The sequence below is a fragment of the Asterias rubens genome, chromosome 16 (assembly GCF_902459465.1).
Source record: "Asterias rubens chromosome 16, eAstRub1.3, whole genome shotgun sequence".
NCBI lineage: Eukaryota > Metazoa > Echinodermata > Asteroidea > Forcipulatida > Asteriidae > Asterias > Asterias rubens.
The window spans coordinates 1,784,281-1,803,427 of NC_047077.1; the positions used below are offsets into that span (position 1 = coordinate 1,784,281).

Below are 19,147 nucleotides of genomic sequence, written 5' to 3' on the forward strand. Positions count from 1 at the left end.
CGGTCGAACAAACACTCTAGCACTTGGTATTTCTTTTTTTTTGACAGAAATGGGAACTCTGCTACGGGTCAACAAATTATTCGGCAGTTTAAGACAAGGAGCTAAAACATAATGGTCTCCATGTGTAAATAGAATAGACTCCTTAGTCCTTGGCGTCTTGTAAATAGAATTTAAATAATGTGCATCTTGAAAAAAATGTCATCGCGTTGATAATCAGGTATCCAGGATATGTTCTTACTGCATGTACAAAAGGTTACCTTTGATCCCGTATATTCTGACACTAAGCTTTGGCGACTAGTGTCGTAGTCGCGACTATTGATTTCCTAGTCGAGTCGCAAATACCGTTTTTCATACCAACAAGTAGGACTGATATTGTCCAAACAAAAAGGTTTTTCCCTAGATTTTTTTTTCCTTAGAAGCAAGAAGCTGCAAATTCTGCAGAAAGTTCCTTGAAATTAAACCAATCTTTCCATGTTTTGATGAACAAATTTGACAATCTTGTAGTGGATCTTATTATGTTGGGTCACAGTGCTGTGTGACCTCTTAAAACCAAATCGTCGAACTGTCTGATGCAAGTTATTTTTATTTTTATGACTGCCCCCTCTGCTAGTAAAGTTAAAATGGTTTAAGTCTTATTGAGTACGCTGTCTAAACATGGTCATGGAGCAGTCACATACAAAATAAACTTGACAAGTGAAACAAAATTAATATTTAAACATGGACTTCAAAATGTCCAAAGCCTTTCGTTTATTAAACACTTTTTGTTTGTCAAAAGTACAATAAAATCACAGAGACATTTACGTTTACTCTCTTAAGACAATACAAAACAGTAAAATCAGTATTTTCCATAATCTTTTGGCAACTTTGACATTAAACAAGTAGACCGAAACAAGACATTACACTATTGTCAGCATTAAAAACTAAACATATCGGCAAAAAGGGTTTCGAACATTTCTCCCAGCCCTGAATATTGATACAATACAAAGTTAGGCTTTCTTTCTTTCTTTTCTTTAAAGAGGCTGCAGCTTTCAAACAATTGTTGAAGATGGAATTACCATGGCAATAAATGTTTATAAATTTGTACAGTAACGGAGGATTTTAAAACTTAACAAAATTATCTTATGTCAATGCAAAAAAGCGTTGTATCTCCTAAAATAGCCATAAGTTCTGCAAAAATTGTGAAAACATTGTCTCTCGTTCAAAAGAGGTCAGATGAACACACAAAACAGGTACATGCTGAGTAACAACATTTTTGCACCAACTCAACAATTGTCTTTTGTTGTTTGGCTGTTGCTTCGACATGTTTGAGCAATAACAAACTCATACAAAATTTAAAATATGTTCCGTTCTTTTGTAACAATCATAGACATGAGATTTTTTGTTTTGTTAAGAATTTAATTTAAAAGTTGTAAAATGGAAGTCCAGATTATTCTCTTAATAACTTGAATGAATAAAGTAGCACTATTCTAAGAACCATTAGTTTTAACTTCTCTGGTATTTCACAATGTTCTTTGTTTCAACTTATCGATAGCTTTACTGCTACGAAATAACAAAATCACAAAAATTAATAAAAGGCATTTTAAATACATGTACATACAGACATACACAGTGTGCAGTTCTCCAAGTATGGTTCCCTACACCATCATGGGATAATAACATCAAAGTATTGCCCACATTGTGGGTATCAGCCTATTCTTGGACATGAGCCTCAGTCTTGAGTCTCATAGGTTTGTGCATAGAAGATCCAAAATGGTGACACAGTGATACAAAAAGACATGATCTCACTTTCATAATGCCTGTAAACACAGACAAATCTTGCTTAGCAGAAACAGAGTACCTTACACTATTGCAACTGGTGCCTCACTCAATTTTTGCTTAGGAAAGAAAATTGCTAAGCAGTATTTCTGCTTAACCCTTTATGACATTGGTTTAGTAAAAGTTGGTAAAATTTAGGGGTTGCACATTTTCGGTTGGTAACCAGGGTTTGAAGTTAACACTAGAACAAAGGCCCAAGGCTAGTGATTTTAGTGTTGTGCCAGCAAACTCACAACAGTAAAAATGTTCTAAAACTCAATTAATTCTCTGTTATTAACATTTAAAAAATTCGAGATATGTTTCCATTCAAATGAATGCTTTGATTTAAGGGAACTTTTGGGGGGCAAAACATTATCTACAGTGCTAATGTAGACACTTTCTGTACACAATGATAATAATAATAATAGTTTTACATAAACAATTAACATACTTGATACTTTCTTTAACTTTGAGATCAACTTTACAACACAAAACCTTTTTTCCTCACATCTTGTAAATAGTAAAACATAAAACCAGTGAGACAACATTTAACATGTTGTGGGTGCTTTGTTCTTTTTTTCACTTGTAAAATAAACGAGTGCAATAATTTGTGACAAAATTCTTTGGTACAACACTCTTCAGTTTGTGCGGTCAATGTTTGCAATCTTCTGATAACATTAAATGGTTCTCAACATCGTTGAGTACCAGCTTTTCTTGGGTCAAAGGTGACTTTAAAGAGTATCCCAAATAAAAATGGTTGCCAATACTCTTATACTACAACCAGGGCCCAATTTCATAAAGCCTGTAAGCACAAAAATGTATTAAGCACTTGCTTAGCAGGAACTAGGTACCGGCCAAAATTCTATAAAGCTACCACTGTTGCAACTGGTGTCCCACATAATTTGTGAAGAAAACAATAAGTCTTTGCTCATCAAATATTCTACTTTTAAAGCAGTATTTTCTGCTCAACAGTTTTATGAATTTGTGCCCGTATGTATTGAAGACGAGTCACAAAGGTAACACAAATTGGACGGTTTACGCTCTAGTGCACACAATGCATCAATGAACACATACACAATGTCATCACTCAACATTTATACACCTTTGGTCCGGATCAAAACACAAAACAAACAAAACCATTTAAAAAACTAATAACATCCTGACAAAATTTCTCCAGTGTGGATACTTCTTGGCTTGGCCACATCAACACAACAGACTCACAGAAAAATAAAAACCTATAAATAACACCGGACAAGTGTTAGAACTGATTAATCAGAACCCTCTTCCGTCGATGCCTCGCTTGACGAACTCTCCTGCTCCAAAGAACTCCCACTCTCATCCTTCTCACCGTTTTCTTTCAACTCTTCTTAAATCTTTACCCTCTTCTCCTTTTGTGTATGTCTAATTTAATCAGAATCCTCTTCCGTCGATGCCTCGCTCGACGAACTCTCGCTTTCCGATGAGCTCCCACTCTCATCCTTCTCACCATTTTCCTTCGGCTCTTGCTTGATCACCGTCTTCTCTTTACCCTTCTTTCCTTTTCCTTTTGGTTTTGTCTCTTCCTCTTCGGCATTTTCTTCCTCCTCTTCTTCTTCATCTCCACTTTCCTCCTCCGAGGAGGACGATCCGGACGACGCTGATGAAGACGACGACGATGCGGAGGAAGATTGTCCGGAGTTTGATCCATCTCCTTCCTCTTCTTCTTCTTCCTCTTCTTCGTCCGAGTCCGAGGCGGCATCGCTTGAGGCGGCCTCGGAGCCCGAGCCGGAGGACGCTGAGGATGAATCGTCGTCAGAGTCGTCATCGGAGTTTTCTTCGTCGTCACTGTCTTCATCTTCTTCTTCATCAGAGGCGACTGCCTTCTTCTACGGAATCAAGAAGGAGATTGAGATATTTTATTTATGGTTTTAAGAGAACTGTCACAAGGTTGTGGGTTCGAATCCCCTCAGCTAATCGAAATGGATGAAGCAATTATGGTTGTTATCTTTGCTCGAAGACAAGTGTCGCAGTACAATTATTACAATAGACTGAGAGCCTACGCCATTCTAGCCTTTCTGGCCTGAACATCTTCGCCCAGATACCAGCCTTGAGCGCATTTACAAATCCATATAAATGTACCTTGGATCTCGCATTCTATTCACACAGAGACTTTAGCCATTTTACGCAAGTTTGTACAAGCCTGCAACAGTGAACCTCCTATTGTCCCTCTTTTGTTAAATACTCTGTGGACCTTTCCTGAACCGTGGACCCTATTGTCCTCTTTTGTTATAAGTCCTCAGTTTGAATAAACCTACTCACACAGTCACATGTATTTCATAGTGAATAAAAAACAATAACAATATGCACACTTACGCTGCAGAGGATTGGAAGTGCAAGATGACACCACATCACCTCCGACCAATCAAAACACAGATAAGGGAAGCTTTACGTCACAGCACGTTTATCATTGTATCCAATGAAAACATTTGGTCTTTAAGACCAGTGCCTGTAAAGGCAGGGGACCAGTCTAACGCCTTATTCTAACCTACCTTTCGCTTGACTGGTGGCTTCTTCTTAGTGACTTCTCTGGAATATTTGCTAAGTCCGGCTTTCTTCAGTTCATCGTATCGGTCTCTATCTTCCTTGTTCAGTTTCTGGGTCAGTGTTCATAATAAAATGGTATTAGACTTCCGATAGATAAATAATAATAGTAGTAATTGGTTCTGATTTCACTTTATCACACCCCTATGAGGCGTATCAAAGCGCACAGTATTTCTTTCCTACAAGGCACGTGGAGCTACAATTTGAAGTATGAGACCTATTCCTTTTAAAGCACCGTGTAATGGTTTACAATGTGCTGTGGCCCAATATGCAGCCAATCAAACCAGGAACACCAGGCGAACCCCCTTCTAGTTTCCAGGCGCTACACAACACACAGGACCAATCAACAATGCTTAAGAACACAATTACTGTATATAATACTCTGCAGTTTATGATAAGGCCTTAAACTTCGCTCTTAAAGGGGCACAGCAAGTTTCTAACAGAACTTTGCAGAGGGCACCACAGCAAAAGCACAGGGCACCAGGGCAATTGCTTTGGGTGGCGTGAATTATTTTGAGGCCCAAGTTTGCAGGGCACTGCTATCATCACCTTAAGCTTCCAGTCAGCAAGCTTGTGCTCTGGGAGCCTAAGCATGGTCGAGCTCACCTGGCCAATGTGGACAAAAATAAGAGAGGACGAGGTTTTGTGGCAACAGATGAAATATGCATAAAGGACAAAGAGATCTGGGGACACTTCACTCAAGTCATCATTGAACGCTGACACCACTCGACATAAAAGAAATCACCATTCCACTCGATGCGCAAACTCAAATATATGGTAAACCATAAGTTATAGAGCAACTGACCCCCTATCATTCTCTATAGATTTTGTGACATGGCTTACTGTATACAGTTTAGGGTGACTATGTAAAAGTAGTAATTTTCAGAACCAATTGAGAGTTGTTTTTCAGCACATCCCTACAAGAGAATAGTGACAAGAGGGTGTATTTATACAGCCCGTCTGTCGTCTGTGTCTTACCTTTCTATATTTGTCGATTTCTTTCTTGTAATCCTTGAGTAGTTTCTCCTTCTTAGCTTCGTATCTTTTTTTGCCAAACGCCGAGAGGTCGCGCCATTTCCCAGCGACTGCCTTAATCCTCTCTGTGCTCGGCAGTGCTTTGATCTCGTCACTTCTCATATGTTCAGCCGTGAAGATTCGGTAACCGCTACTGCAAGATTAATAAAGAACGACAGGAAACTTGTTAAAACTGGAATAGAGGATACTGTGGTGTGTCATGGCCTAGCGGTCTAGTTCACCAGACCCAAGCTCTGTTGTGGTGTGTTGCGGCTGAGTGCTTTTGTTCATCAAACGCAACCTCTGGGCCAAGTTTAAAAGAGTTGCTTATAAAAAAGTAACTTTTTGCTTACCAGAAATGAATAGGATACCGGTCACAAATTGTATGTGTGACATGGCAGTTTGGCTGGTAACTGTATTCTGGTACACATAATTTTGTTGTTTTTAGCTACTTTTTGTAGCTCCATGACATTGGGCCCCGGTATTGTCAGCAGCAGAGTGTGGGTTTGACTCCCTGTAATGACGCTTGTGGCCTTGAGCAATGCACTTTACCATAAATACTTAGTAAAAAGTTGGGAAGGTAAGTGCATTCTGCAGCACGAAAAGCTAGGATTAATCCTATCTCATGTTACATGTAGGATGAGCAACTCGTCTTAATTTAGGATGGGTTCAATGCGTCCTACGCCTTCGGATACAGAACTGAACTCGTCTTAAGTCATAAGTTAGGAATTGGTGAAATCAATGGCTGCTCCTATTGGATGATTTCCATGCCTACATCCTTATGGACTGTAAATGGGTAACCCTGTTTTAGCCCCAGGAGTAGGTGGCATTGTGCCCCTGGAGGCAGTTGATTTGGGTTGATATCTTGAGCTTCAGTTGTACATTATATTGGACATTGAATCAAGATGGCTACTTACTTGAGGGGTTTGTCTGGTTCACCTTTCAGGAGTTGTCTGTCAAGTTGTTTCCTCTGCAAAGACAAAAAATAATAATGATAATAGTGGCTTCTTATATCCTCTAAAGAGAGATTTAGATCTTCTATTAGTAAATGCTCAACTCATTTTGAATCCGGGCCCAATTTCATAGAGCTGCTAGGCACAAATTTGCTTAGCATGAAATTTCTTCCTTGATGAAAACAGGATAAAAAACAACCAAATTTCCATGTGATTTTCAGGTTAAAGCAAACAACAGCTGAATACCAGTAACAAACAATATGTAACAAATTGAAATTTGGTTGGTAATCCTGTTTTTATCAAGGAAGAAATTTCATGCTAAGCAAATTTTTGTGTTAAGCAGTTCTATGAAATTGGGCCCAGGTCTTGTGAAATAAATGTTGATCCAGTTAAAATGTTAAGCTACAAGCCCTGCAGTCTTGAGGATTTTCCTCCCAAATTTGAGCCCGGCTGGTTGCCTTACTGTCTTTGTATCAAGATATAGAACAACATTTATAATGTTGGTACCATTACTTCTTTGCCCATATTCATGGCTCTGCTTTAAACCATATAAGCAAAGAATCGCAGCTTGCGGAAGCAAAACATTTCTTGTATTTCTTTGGTAAGCAGGGAATTCTGGCTTGTGCGTGTGCGTTCTCGACGTTTCTACGCATTCTGCGCTTATTTAGCTAGCACAGATATTTGGTGCTTGCACGTAAGCGGAGAATGGTGATCCGATTAGAGCAGACTTCAGCAGTAAGCAGAGCCATGAAATTGGGTTCTTGTCACGAGAGTTCGACCGGCATTGAAGTACCTTTGCCTGTTTGTTGCTCTCAGTTGCTTTTTGAACCCAAGGAGTTCGCTCACTTTTCTTGAGACCTTCAAAAGTTGCTTTCAGTTTGGCGGTGGCTGGAGTCTTCTTCATCTGAAAACAAAAGAAACATGAACTACCATCATCCTATGGTCATTGTTGTCAGGACTGCTACTTATGCTTATTGGATCGAGGGGACTTCTCGTTATTAACCTCACCCTTACAGAGTGAGTTCTTAACTGGTCTCAACGTTTTGACTAGCTTGCTCTAGTCATCATTTGGAGTCTGGAGAGTGTGAGACATAATGGCCTATTTATAGGTTTCAGAGGTGAGAGTCACATTATACAAAGGTACCAGACTAAATTTCTGAACTCACATCATTCTCCGACATGTATGTAGAGAGATGATGACTGATGTACATCCCCACTCCCGTCTTGTTTGGCTCGTCGTCATCTTCTTCATCATCATCATCGTCGTCATCACTAGAAGAAAATTGATCAAACAAAGTTTGAATTAAAGGGGTCAGGAAGGGGGTAGGGTGTCATGTCCGAGTGGTTAAGAGCATCAAGTTCTGGTGGTGAAGTCATAAGGGTGTGGGTTCGAATCCTGGTTGTGACATGTGTGTCCTTGAGCAAAAACGCTAAACGGTGGGCACTAATGTAAAGCGCAAGGAGATGTTTATTTGAAATGCGCTATATAAGAACTAGCTATTATTATTATTAAAACTCTGTCAAATAATTTCTTACTCAGATTCCTCTTCTTGTTCTTTGCGAGCTTCTTGAGCTTTTCGACGATACTTCTCCTAAAAAATCAACAAAAGAAATAATGACTCAAATGTCAAATAAATTGTTGTTCCAAACACGGCCAGCTATCTGGATAAGGGCGTGCCATCATTAAAAGAGATCGTGCATACATGCTATAGAAGACAAAACAATAAAGCATTGTACATGCAGCTACTGCAAGCAATTGTACATCACATATTGATAGCACATCCAAAACCAATACAGAAAAATCCAATCTAACGTAGCCAAGGTATTCAATCTCACCTTCCTATTACCAATGACCAATGAAGCTAAGATAAACGGACACATAACATGCAACTCCATTTAAAAATCAGTGAGTTTTGGTATAAAACTGAACTGAACTGAACTGAACTGAGAATCAGTGAGCGTTCACATGGAAATATTTCTCTGGAGGATTGGTACTGGTATTAACTTTAGAATCAGTGAGCTTTTAGATGGAAATATTTCTCTGGAGGATCGGTACTGGTATGAACTTTAGAGTCAGTGAGCTTTCAGATGGAAATATTTCTCTTGAGGATTGGTACTGGTATGAACTTTAGAATCAGTGAGCTTTCAGATGGAAATATTTCTCTGGAGGATTGGTACTGGTACGAACTTTAGAATCAGTGAGCTCTCATACGGAAACTTTGTTTCTTTTCAACATACCTTACTCTTATCGGATAACTCACTATACTGCCGAGCAAGATTCCTTGTTATTTCTGTATCGCTCATGTCAGGATTTTCTCCTTTGAAAGTTTGTCGTTGCTCATTGGTGAAGAGGAACAAGGCAGAGATGGGCTTCTTTGGTTTGAGGCGGGAGGAAGACTGGGCAGGAATTGGAGACGGAGGGAGAGGGAAATGCGCAACTCAAAAACCAGCGGGATACATTCATTTAATACGGTGCCACTGTTAAATAAGCCAAAGGTTACTACTAGCCCAACTGGGGTATACTTCTACCCTTCTCCCAATTAGGTACAACTGATTAGGACTACATGTACCCCATTTGGGATTTAAACTCTACCCTGATCAGAGCTCTCTTCTCCCAATTAGTATCACTGTCCCAGTTTTAGTATCACTGTCCCAGGAACAACCCGACTGTCCCAATTGGGATCTACTGAGATGGGAACTCTCTTCTCCCAATTAGTGTATCACTATCCCAAATGAGAACCAACAACTAAACTATCCCGGTTATGTATACTTCTACCCAGATTCTCTTTTATCAGTTGGGGTATCACTGACCCAATTAGGATCAACTAAATGTTCCCGATTTAGATGCACATCTTCCCTGAATGGAACTTTCTTTTCCAAATGTACATTTCAGATGGCCTCAGAAAGGAATCGTATATATTTTTTATTATTTTTTTTAATAATCCCATTTTGGTTATTAACCTGATCAGAAAATGTGAAAATTCAAGGTCATCCAGTAGGAAAACTATTCTTAGTATCCTAAGCGTGCTCGAAGAGCTCTCATTTTTAGTAGCCATTTCAGCACTTCCCTTCCAGGGGTAAGTAATGAGTGGTTTCAATTAAGCGCTCTGCCCATGGGAGCGAGGTTAGGTGTAGCAGTATGTAACCTTGGACTCATTTAACGGAAGACGAAAGCAAAAATACAATACATATTATCAAGCTATTTCCCAATAATCCACATGCTACGATGACTGCATTGGAAAATATGAGCAAGTTCGAGAGCGCACATTTAGATACAAATTCAAAATGGTGGTATGCAGTTTACCATAGCAACAAGGCAAGCAAAGCACATTATTCTAGCATCATTTACATGCGTACGACATCACAACATACACATTGAAAGCAGTGAGAGAGAAAAATGGCCGATGAAGAAGGAAAGTTTCTTACGCTGGATGCTTTGGTTTGTTTCTTGCTCTGACGTTCGATGGCTTCGAGCTCGCCGGCGTATTTCCCTCGTTCTTCCTCAGGGAGACTCTATTAAGTTGAAAAGAATTGAAACAACTATATTTGGTTTGAGGTAACACCATGTGTGTGTCTACTTGCCAGGTAGATTTTGTACTTTAGAGAACTGTCTTGCTATATATTCTACTATCGCGGAATTCGGGAGACCTCTCAGTTCTGAAAAAACCCTGTTATTAACCATGTAGTGAGTTCCTTATCGGTCACAACGTTTTAACTAGCCTGCTCCAGTCATCGTCAACTTTCACAATCATCATTCAATTCCAAGATTGAATCTTGTATGAACTTAGTTCCTTCCAGGCAAGGTAAACATGTTTTTCTTCTAATTTCATAGGCCTGTAAGTACAAAAACTAACAGTACTGCTTAGCAGAAACATGTTACCAGCCCAAATTACATTCAGTTTGCATTGTAGTGGCTGGTGCCAGACTCGATTTGTGCTTAGCAAAGAAATTGTCAAGCAGTTTTTTCCTGCGTAACAAGCTTTATGAAATTGGACCCTGTCTGGTACATTGACTTGCTTAGTCACAAGTTATCGCTTAAGTTTGAATTACTCAGACTATAGAGACAGTTGCTGGGTAAAAAATGGTTCAGGGCAAGCTTTTGTATAGCAACCTCCAGATGAGTGAACCCTGGTACCATTGCACCATACACATTCATTCAGAATTGTGTACGGGTGTTTGTAGCCTCTTACATAACTATGCAAAAGCTTGCCCCAAATCGTGTTACTTAGCAAAGTGCAAGGCCTGAATTTATATTGTTGAGCATTTTGACATACCTCTATGTATTTATCCAGATCTCTTTTGTACATGGATTTAAGCTGCAAACAAGAACAGAACAGGAACTTACAATAACAGTAGTAGAAAATACATTTAATTTTAAATCAACCAATAAAAATGACTTATCTTTACAAATTCACATTCTTTATTTTGGGGTTATGGTAGAGCGGAGTATTTTTTAGGATATGGGAGGGTCTGTAGCCAAAGACAATCAGGGGTTTGAGGTCAAACAAAATTGATGGAATGTCCCAAGCAGTGATTCACATAAAAAATGATGGCATAATTACTTCATTTATCTCTTCATTCACAGGTACTTTCACCTCATTTGAAATCTTAGTTCTGATCTTGTGAGATGACGCCACAAACTACTACTAACTACTAGTGGCTTCTTATATAGCACGCATATCTGTCACTCAGTGATGCTCAAGGCGCTTCAACATTCAGTATTTTCCTGTAAGGTATATGGGACTAAGTTTTTGAATTATGAGATCCACTCCTTTTCAGAGGCACCATGTAATGGTTTACAAGGAGCTGTGGTGCAATTTGCTGCCAGTCAAACCAGGCGAACCCCTTCACTGGGTCCGTTAACGTAAGTTACACAACACACATGGCAAACAACAGCTGAACCAACCTTTTCAACACGATCTTTGTAGTCTTGTTTCTTTTTGAGCTCCGTGTTGGACCACAAGGCGCTGCACTCCATCATCTTGGCTCTAGTGTTGGATCCCATGTGACCCATCTGCTTCAACATCTCAGAGCAAAACAGATTGTATGCATTCCTGAAATCAAGAGGTTGAACAAATTAGTTAGTACAAATATTTTCTTTCCAGATTATTACCAAAAAAAATTATCGCGATTTCCAAAATCGTGTTGAGACTTCTTTGTAATTTTGCGCTATAAAGCGTTGAACACTGTTAACCCCCTCAAAACATTTTTGAAAACCAAAATTTACTTACGCAGGTGGCTTGAATGGTTTACCGTCAACTCCTTCTTTGAGACGGACTTCTTTCTTGGTGAGAAGTGGTTTCTTAATCTCAGGAACCTTGAAGTTAGGATTCTGCTCCACGTATTCCTCTATCTCTTTCTACAAAGTATTAAAGAGTTAATAACAGTGGGTTACAGACGTGTCAAAGGTTATGTATTTAATGCAATAGTCTGCTCCTGGTAAAAAGCACCATGAATCTCAAACTCTGGTGTTTCTGATCAGTAGAGTGTGGGTTCGAGTCCTGGTCATAACACTTGTGTCTTTCAGCAAGACACTTAACCATAGTGCATGTAAAAGAACCCCATGCCTGATACGTCACATAGGCAAGGAAGGCAATTGCCTCCATGCCCCCTTGTCATTGCCTTGGTGCCCTTGAAATGCTACAGCAGAAATTTACAATTTCCTCTAAGATGCCCTTTACCAAGGAGAAAATGCCGTATTGCCCATGCCCTTTTAAAAACGAAGCATAATGTAAGCCTCTTTTTTATGGAAGAGTAGGGGGTTAACTCCAGTATTTCTGATTCACTAACAAACACCCTTGTTTACATGTTTCCTCAGGCTTGTGAGCTACAGTGATTGAGTTCACTTATGATGCATCCTTGGTTTCATTACCAGAAATAATAACATACACACAGTTATGTTTTGCTTTATGCTGCTTTATAAAATCACTTCCAAAGAGATTGATTTACTGGAAGTCAAGTTTTTTCTATCATGTCATTCATGCAATAAAGGTAGCGACTGCCACAAACATACATACACATGTGACTATAGATGACCGAGGGTGCTATAATGATATAACTGTATCGTAACACTATTAATCAGTAAACCTACCACATATTTGACTTGTTCCTCAAGTGCCTTGTTGATCCACTTCACTCGTTTCTTGTCTACCATAATCTTCCATTCCTCTCTCAGCTGAGCGTCAAGTTGACCTCTGGTCACCTGTGTCAGGTCAAAGGTCATGATAATGATACATTATTCAATTTATCACCACAGAATGATTCTACTACTTGATACTTGATGGAAAGTTCTGTCACTACCAACGATTTTGTCACTACAGAATGATTCTGTCTTAATAGAATGATTCTGCCACCACAAAATGATTCTACAACTACAGAACAATTCTGCAACTACACAAGGAGTTTGTCATAATAACATGATTATGCCAATACAGAATGATGTTGTCACTACAGAATGATTCTGTCATTATAGAATGATTCTACAACTAAAAAATGCTTCTGCAACTGCAGAACACCACTGAAGAATGAATTTGTCACTACAGAATGATGTCACAAAAGAATGATTCTGTAATTTCAAAATGATTCACTTGTCAATGATTTGTACATACCTCTTTGTCTTCCCTCAGCAACGTCTCAAATCTTTTATTTGCCCACAGCTGATATGGATTCAGAAGCTTAGGGGGCTTAGGCCCGCCCCCGCCGTGTCTTGAATCCTTCTTGTACTCTGGATGCTCCGCCCTGATAATGAGTATTCATTAGACACAATTAGCACTGACCAATGACTGATCAGACTTTTATTTATCATTCTTCTGTATCAAAATACAACCATAAAGTTGTTGTGACTAAAAAACTCAGTTACTTTTAACGAATAATGTCCAGTATGACTTGTTTTTGAGTAATCACTTGCAACTGCATAAATTTGAATTCCTCAGACTATAGCAACAATTTCTATCTCACTCGGTTCAGGGCAAGCTTTTGTTTAGCAACCTCTATAGGAACAAACCTTGGTAATATTGTTTTATAAAACACATTAATTAGAAACCGTGTGTGGTTTGCAGCCTCTCATATAACATTGTACAGGAATAGGTCTCATACTTCAAAACATTGCTCCACAATACCTCACAAAAAAATACTTAATGTTACTGGAGCATCACTGAGTGGCATGTGAGAACTTTATAAGAAGACCTTATTATTATAAGGTACATGCTGAGAAAAGTATTGACAAAGAAACTTACAGAAATGTGGCCAGCTCTTTCTGGTACATCAGCCTCTGATCGCCATATTTCTGGTTGTATTTGGCCTAAAATAAAAAACACAAGAATTAATCAATTAGAAATATCAATTGGTACTTCCGTTGGAAGTCTAAGGGAAACCGGCCTCAGTGACCTCTATAGAACAAAGGAATATCCACAGAGTGACTGCAACACAACGTCTTCAAGTGTACCTTTTTGTGTTCTGGTAGCTCCTTGAACTTGAGCGCCAGCGACCTTGAGATCTCATACTGCGGCATCTCTGGATGCTTCTTCTTAAACTTCTTGGCTTTCTCCGAGTAGAACATGAAGAACGGGGTCAAAGGTTGCTTCGGGAGGTCAGGATGCACCTGTCAATAAATATTCATACATATATTAACCAACTATTTAATAATTTGCATAAGTAGTGTTAACATGTTGCTTTATTTTAATTACCATGGTTTGATTTTTTTTAACTAAAAATCATTGGAAGAAGCGTGTTCAGTAATCAAGAATTGAAATAATATCTATGTATATTTTGATTTTCTTTTTTTAATGAAGGTACTAAAAAGCCTAGTTCATACCTCCTGCGAATGTGAAACTAACTTTATAACGTGACACGAAAGAAGATTTGTCCTATGTTCAGCTCCTGTTAAAGATTAGCAGCAAAAATGGAGCTGTGACATCAAAGTTTGTATTGCATTCACATGAAGTATAACCAGGGGTTTGGACATAAGTTTAAAGTTGTTGGTTTATAAATACAGCCAAACTCTGTATCCTTAAATACGAAATACGTACCAGTTTACGATGTGAGAACGGATTCTGGACGACCTGTAGTGCATCAGTGATGACCTCCGCCATGGTTCGGTATTTACGAATCTAAAAAAAAGAAAAGCAAAATTGTTGCAACTTTAAAAGCTTTTGCGAGGGTTGAACTGAATAACAGCTGACAAATGGTCACATTTACAGCGCTGTTAAAAACAAATTAGGTAAGTAAAAGTAAAACAATCTTGCAGCACAATCAACTTTCTTGGCCATTATTAGCTTAGCAGCTAAAGCTTGACTGTTAAACACACCGTCAATGGGTCCATCTGCGGACCTGGAATTTCATTGTGATTAATTTTGCCTTCTGTTTGTTTGTTTGTTTGTTTGTTTGTTTGTTTTTATGATCTACCCATCAAGGGAACTCGGTAGTTCCCACAAGGGGATATAAACACCAAGCTGGTAACGGCCAATCTCTTTCATACAAACATTAAAAATCAAGAAATTGTGATTCAGTAACTAGATGACAATATTTATTCTAGTCATCGTGGAATCAGCGGTTAGCTTGGGGATTCGAACCCACAACCTTGTGATTGCAGATCCTGCGGTCTGACCACTTGACGACGGTGACCCTGAACCGCGCTTTATGCAACCCTCAAATCTGAGGTACTTGAAACATACCTCATTCTGTATGGTGTCCCACTCCTTCTGGCAAACCTCATAGGAAAAGTCCCCAAAAGCCACTTTGCTCCAATCGATCTTGGCAATGCAAACTTTGTAAGAATGCTTCTCGGTCTTGGGTGAGTGCTCCTGGATGTTGTTAATAAGCTGGATGCGGTCTTGAAGTGAAAATACTAAGAGAAGGAGGGAAGAAATCATGGTTATTGCCTTGTATTGCATTTCACAAGATTCACTATTTCAGTACACATAATGAATTTCATTTAAACAAGTGTGACTGACACCATGAATTTACACAGTGTACACCAAATCATTATCAAATATTCGCCCTACAATTTAAAGTTTCAAAGCTTCAGGTGCTTTATTTTTTAAATTACAATTATTATTCAAGTTTGTAAAAAATTTAACCTTGGAAGCAGCAGCCACGGGATCACCTTAAGGGAATGCAACTTTTTAATATTAAATATCAAGGAATAAAGCACAAGGGAAACTGACTGGGTATATTTTAATCCATTTGGGTTTTAGCAAAAAAAGAATGACTGGCAAGAGCAGGACTTGAACCATGTCCTCCGGATTAACCTTCCGACACTCTACCAACTGAGCTATGCGACCCTATGTTGGTGGTCTAATACTTGATAATATTTATGTTTCTGCTTCCTAGAACAGACACTTTACATCAGGATTTATGGCTGGGAACAGCCCTGTTTCCATGGAAACGTTTCAGCCAAGAGACAACACACTAATATGATTTGTGTATTTCTGCAGCTCACTGACTTTGACCTTTGACCTTATTCTTACCTGTCTTTGCATGTTTCTTTGACGGTGAGTTATCGCTAAGCTGCTGTGAATCAGCTATAGAGCGCTTCTTTCCACGAACTCCTAATGAGAGAGTTAAAAAATAATCATAAATCCTACAAACCCAAAGTCGAAGGTGAGATCAAAGATTGGTAAATACACAAAAAATAAATGACCATAAAGACTAAGCTTCTTATGATGTAATAAGAGGGACTAGCTCCACAACAACAAAACAAATGTGAAAAATACTAACTTGGTGTGAAGCACTGTAGCTGTAACGGTATTTTAACTATTTTGAAGGATTCCCTTTTCATATGGTAATTTGGATTATTATTCACCCTAAAGACATTTGAATCGTTTTCATCAAATTTGTCAGGAAATACTGCAGCCAGAGATGCGGTTAGTACCGCTTTAACCTCGCTAAACATGGATTGATTAAACATTCTCGTGAAAATAATTAACAGATATTTGCTGTTCTCTCAGTTAATACTAGAACAATTGTATGAGCTGAAAATTTCACATTTGATTTACATCTTTATATTTCTGCCTATTGATGGGCATTACATGTACATCGGAAAAAAACCAATCCATGACCTTTGATTAAGCTATTTAACACAATGTTCAAGACTGCAGTTCAAAGTTAAACATTGAGTACTCAAAAAAGGGTGTGAACTTTGATTTAATAGCCCCTCCCAATTTCTTCAGTTTATGCAATTATGTAAATTAGCCAATTTCTCACATTCCATTTTTAAATTCATGCAAATTTATGCAGAGTGAGTCTGTATGTTTTTTTAGACTTAAGCAAGTCTTTTGATGCCTAGGGCCCGGTTAGTTGTAAACATTTATAAGCACAAACAGTAGCTAAACCACAATAAACCACAATAACTTAAATGCTTGCCAGAATAATTACCAGCCAAGCTACCATGTCACAAGTACAATTTAAGACTGGTATCCTGCTAGGTTTTGCTTAGCAGATCTGCTTAAGCAACTCTATGAAAATGGGCCCAGGCTACAGAAAATTAGTTCAATGTCGATCATAAGAATTTATAAGTGGAATAGAAACGAAGATTTCTCTTTAATTCCCGTCCTCCATTGATTAAAGATGACAAGAAATTACATTATGTTGAATCATGGAGGAATTGAACTGAATTGAGTTTGATCACTCAGACTGCCATGAGAGCTGGGGGCATGTCATAGCAGAATAGACTAGCCTCAAGGGACTAGGGTTCAATCTTGGAAGGATCCTATAGTCATTGACATGGTTGGGTAATCTCATTTCATAACAAACCACAAACATTGAATTTTTTTTACTTTGGTGGCCTTGAATTATTTTTTTGTAAAATTATACACAACAGATTTAAATAGCTCTTGAACTCATCAGGGTAAACTGAGAGGACAATACAGAGAAAAAATGTAATTCATTCCATTTTTGGGCAGAGCAAATACAATAACTGACACATTTTAACTTAAAAATCTTTAAGTATTATTTTTCCTTGTAATCTTTTATCATAAATTAGACACAAAGGAAGATGGCTTGGAGCGGCCCATAAAGAGAATTTTTTTTATTTAAATGCCATGATACAACATATTGCATATTTTGGGGGGAAATTAAAGACATTAAAAAATGCAGTTTTAAGATCATGGTTATTTGTTGGCAAACCTAAACATGGGAGCAATTTTTCCACAACTTTTCTTCTCCGATAAAACATTTGTAAATTACAATTTTGCAATTTGTTGTGTTCTGATTTCGACATAAAATAACAACAAAGGTTTTTTTTTTAACTTTAGATGCCCTATTTTGTACCAATTTGACATAAAATGTTACTAATTAACACACAAATTCAGGCTGGTTCGGGTCTAAATAATAGTAATATATTCCAAAATTTCAATCCAATATCTTGTTAAAGCAAATTTCTCTTCAAGACTTAAAAACGGCAACAACACTAAAAATTCAGTAAAATAACACTGATTTTTAGATAACATCCCTTAAAAATGAAAACAAACTCGCTAGTTCCTGCATGCAGTATTGATTAGCAGTAGGCCTAAATGAATTTACCGGGTTTCCTTTTTATTTAAATTTGCACATTTATTTGTACAAGTGTCGTTTTTAACACGAACAAATTTTCCAGCATAAAAAATATCTGGTTCTGGATATTTTTCAAGCCCGAAAATTAAACGGCTGGCAAGTCCAGGCGGCCGTCAACGCAGCTAGCTAAACGACTTCAATTCGTGCGCGATAATTTAATTGCCTATTTTTTCCATTTAGCAACTAGGTCTTCTCTTAGAAACAGAGAAGGGGGAAAAAACTACGTCTTTTTGCCATTACTACAAATGACAAGTAATATTCAATGACACACAATCACTTCACCGTCAGCCATTCAGCATTAAAAAGTAGGCCCGGGCGAGTAGAGCACCGACCGCGGTGGAAAACACGGTGCCTGGAGCCAAGAAGGGCCGCTGCAGAAAGGGACCTCACCCGGCTGCATTTGCTGCAAAGCCCGCCAATGAGACCTGGCAAACCCCACGTAGAAAGGGGACCTGCGTCATGCCTGCCTGCCCCAAAACAGCGTGGCGCTACCGCCTCAGCCAAGCCACAATTCACCCGCTGAAAACACCAAATAAAAACTGCAAAAACGGGTTGAAAAATCCACTAATCGCAAATAAATGCACCACTAAACGGATCTATAAGGTTTCCATTACATGTTGATGGGAGGGGTGAGTGGTTATTGGATAAAATAAAGGGTAAATTTGTGGGTTTTAAAACGAAGAAATGTTACCGGGAACTTACCCTCGGTGTCGGCCATGATGAAGCGATGATAATGCTGATCAGCCCCAAGAGCTCCCGGGTCAACTCTAGCGGGCACCGCCCGCTAAACTTCCTCCGCGATGCCCCGGTAGCTGTAACGCCTCAAAATGCTGACGTGCTAGCACGTTCGCGGGTCATGCGTTGTAGGAAAGTAGTGCGTAATAATCATGGTTATTTTCAACGATTTTGAAATATTTGTGACTGTTTTGGGGGAAAGTGGGTTCCACGGGATGTTTTTAGGTGTAAAAAGAAGAAAAAATCAGTGAAAGTCGGTTTGTTTCACATTTAGAAGAGTTTTTTCCTCACGTGGAGTTCGGGACGATATTATCCTCGTTCAAACATAATAGTTATTCTTTCTACAAAAAACGAATTAAAATTTCCTAAATTAAACAAATATTATTACTGTACCAAATAATTTCTCATCATATTTTTTACACATTGTATTTTGAAAATAAAACTTAATATATACGATAATGTATAAGACAAAACTGTGAAAGTTGTATATTCAACTTATTCATTTATTATAATTTATTAAG

The 19,147-nt window shown here is 38.4% G+C and overlaps 2 protein-coding genes across 3 annotated transcripts in view; one reads left to right on the top strand and one right to left on the bottom strand.

Annotated features, from left to right (window-relative positions):
* LOC117300738 (KICSTOR complex protein C12orf66-like) overlaps positions 1 to 1,473 on the top strand; it is a 15,685-nt gene extending 14,212 nt beyond the window's left edge. Inside the window, exon 12 of the mRNA XM_033784521.1 lies at positions 48 to 1,473. Coding sequence (XP_033640412.1) covers positions 48 to 112 — 65 coding nt within the window. The 3' untranslated portion in view covers positions 113 to 1,473. The remainder of the gene's footprint in view (positions 1 to 47) is intronic.
* On the bottom strand, positions 705 to 18,912 carry LOC117300737 (nucleolar transcription factor 1-like). Of its 2 annotated transcripts, XM_033784519.1 has the most exons (20): positions 18,594 to 18,912; positions 15,809 to 15,889; positions 15,014 to 15,186; positions 14,369 to 14,449; positions 13,786 to 13,941; positions 13,577 to 13,641; positions 12,950 to 13,079; positions 12,433 to 12,543; positions 11,573 to 11,700; positions 11,248 to 11,395; positions 10,616 to 10,657; positions 9,768 to 9,854; positions 8,580 to 8,738; positions 7,878 to 7,933; positions 7,508 to 7,613; positions 7,135 to 7,245; positions 6,306 to 6,358; positions 5,353 to 5,542; positions 4,323 to 4,427; positions 705 to 3,659 (listed from the first exon to the last, which is right to left on the bottom strand). In XM_033784519.1, the coding sequence occupies exons 1-20, from the start codon at positions 18,607 to 18,609 to the stop codon at positions 3,201 to 3,203; spliced, it is 2,457 nt and encodes an 818-aa protein (XP_033640410.1). In that variant the 5' UTR covers positions 18,610 to 18,912; the 3' UTR covers positions 705 to 3,200. The 2 variants fall into 2 exon arrangements, with proteins under 2 accessions (XP_033640410.1, XP_033640411.1); XM_033784520.1 differs by lacking the exon at positions 8,580 to 8,738.
* Positions 18,913 to 19,147: the final 235 nt, after the last annotated feature.

Coding starts and splice junctions, on each gene's coding strand:
- LOC117300737 (XM_033784519.1), bottom strand. Junction 13,942..14,368: donor CGTTCTCACATCGTAAACTG/GTACGTATTTCG, acceptor ATTTATTGACAG/GTGCATCCTGACCTCCCGAA. Junction 8,739..9,767: donor AACAAACCAAAGCATCCAGC/GTAAGAAACTTT, acceptor ATTCCTGCCCAG/TCTTCCTCCCGCCTCAAACC.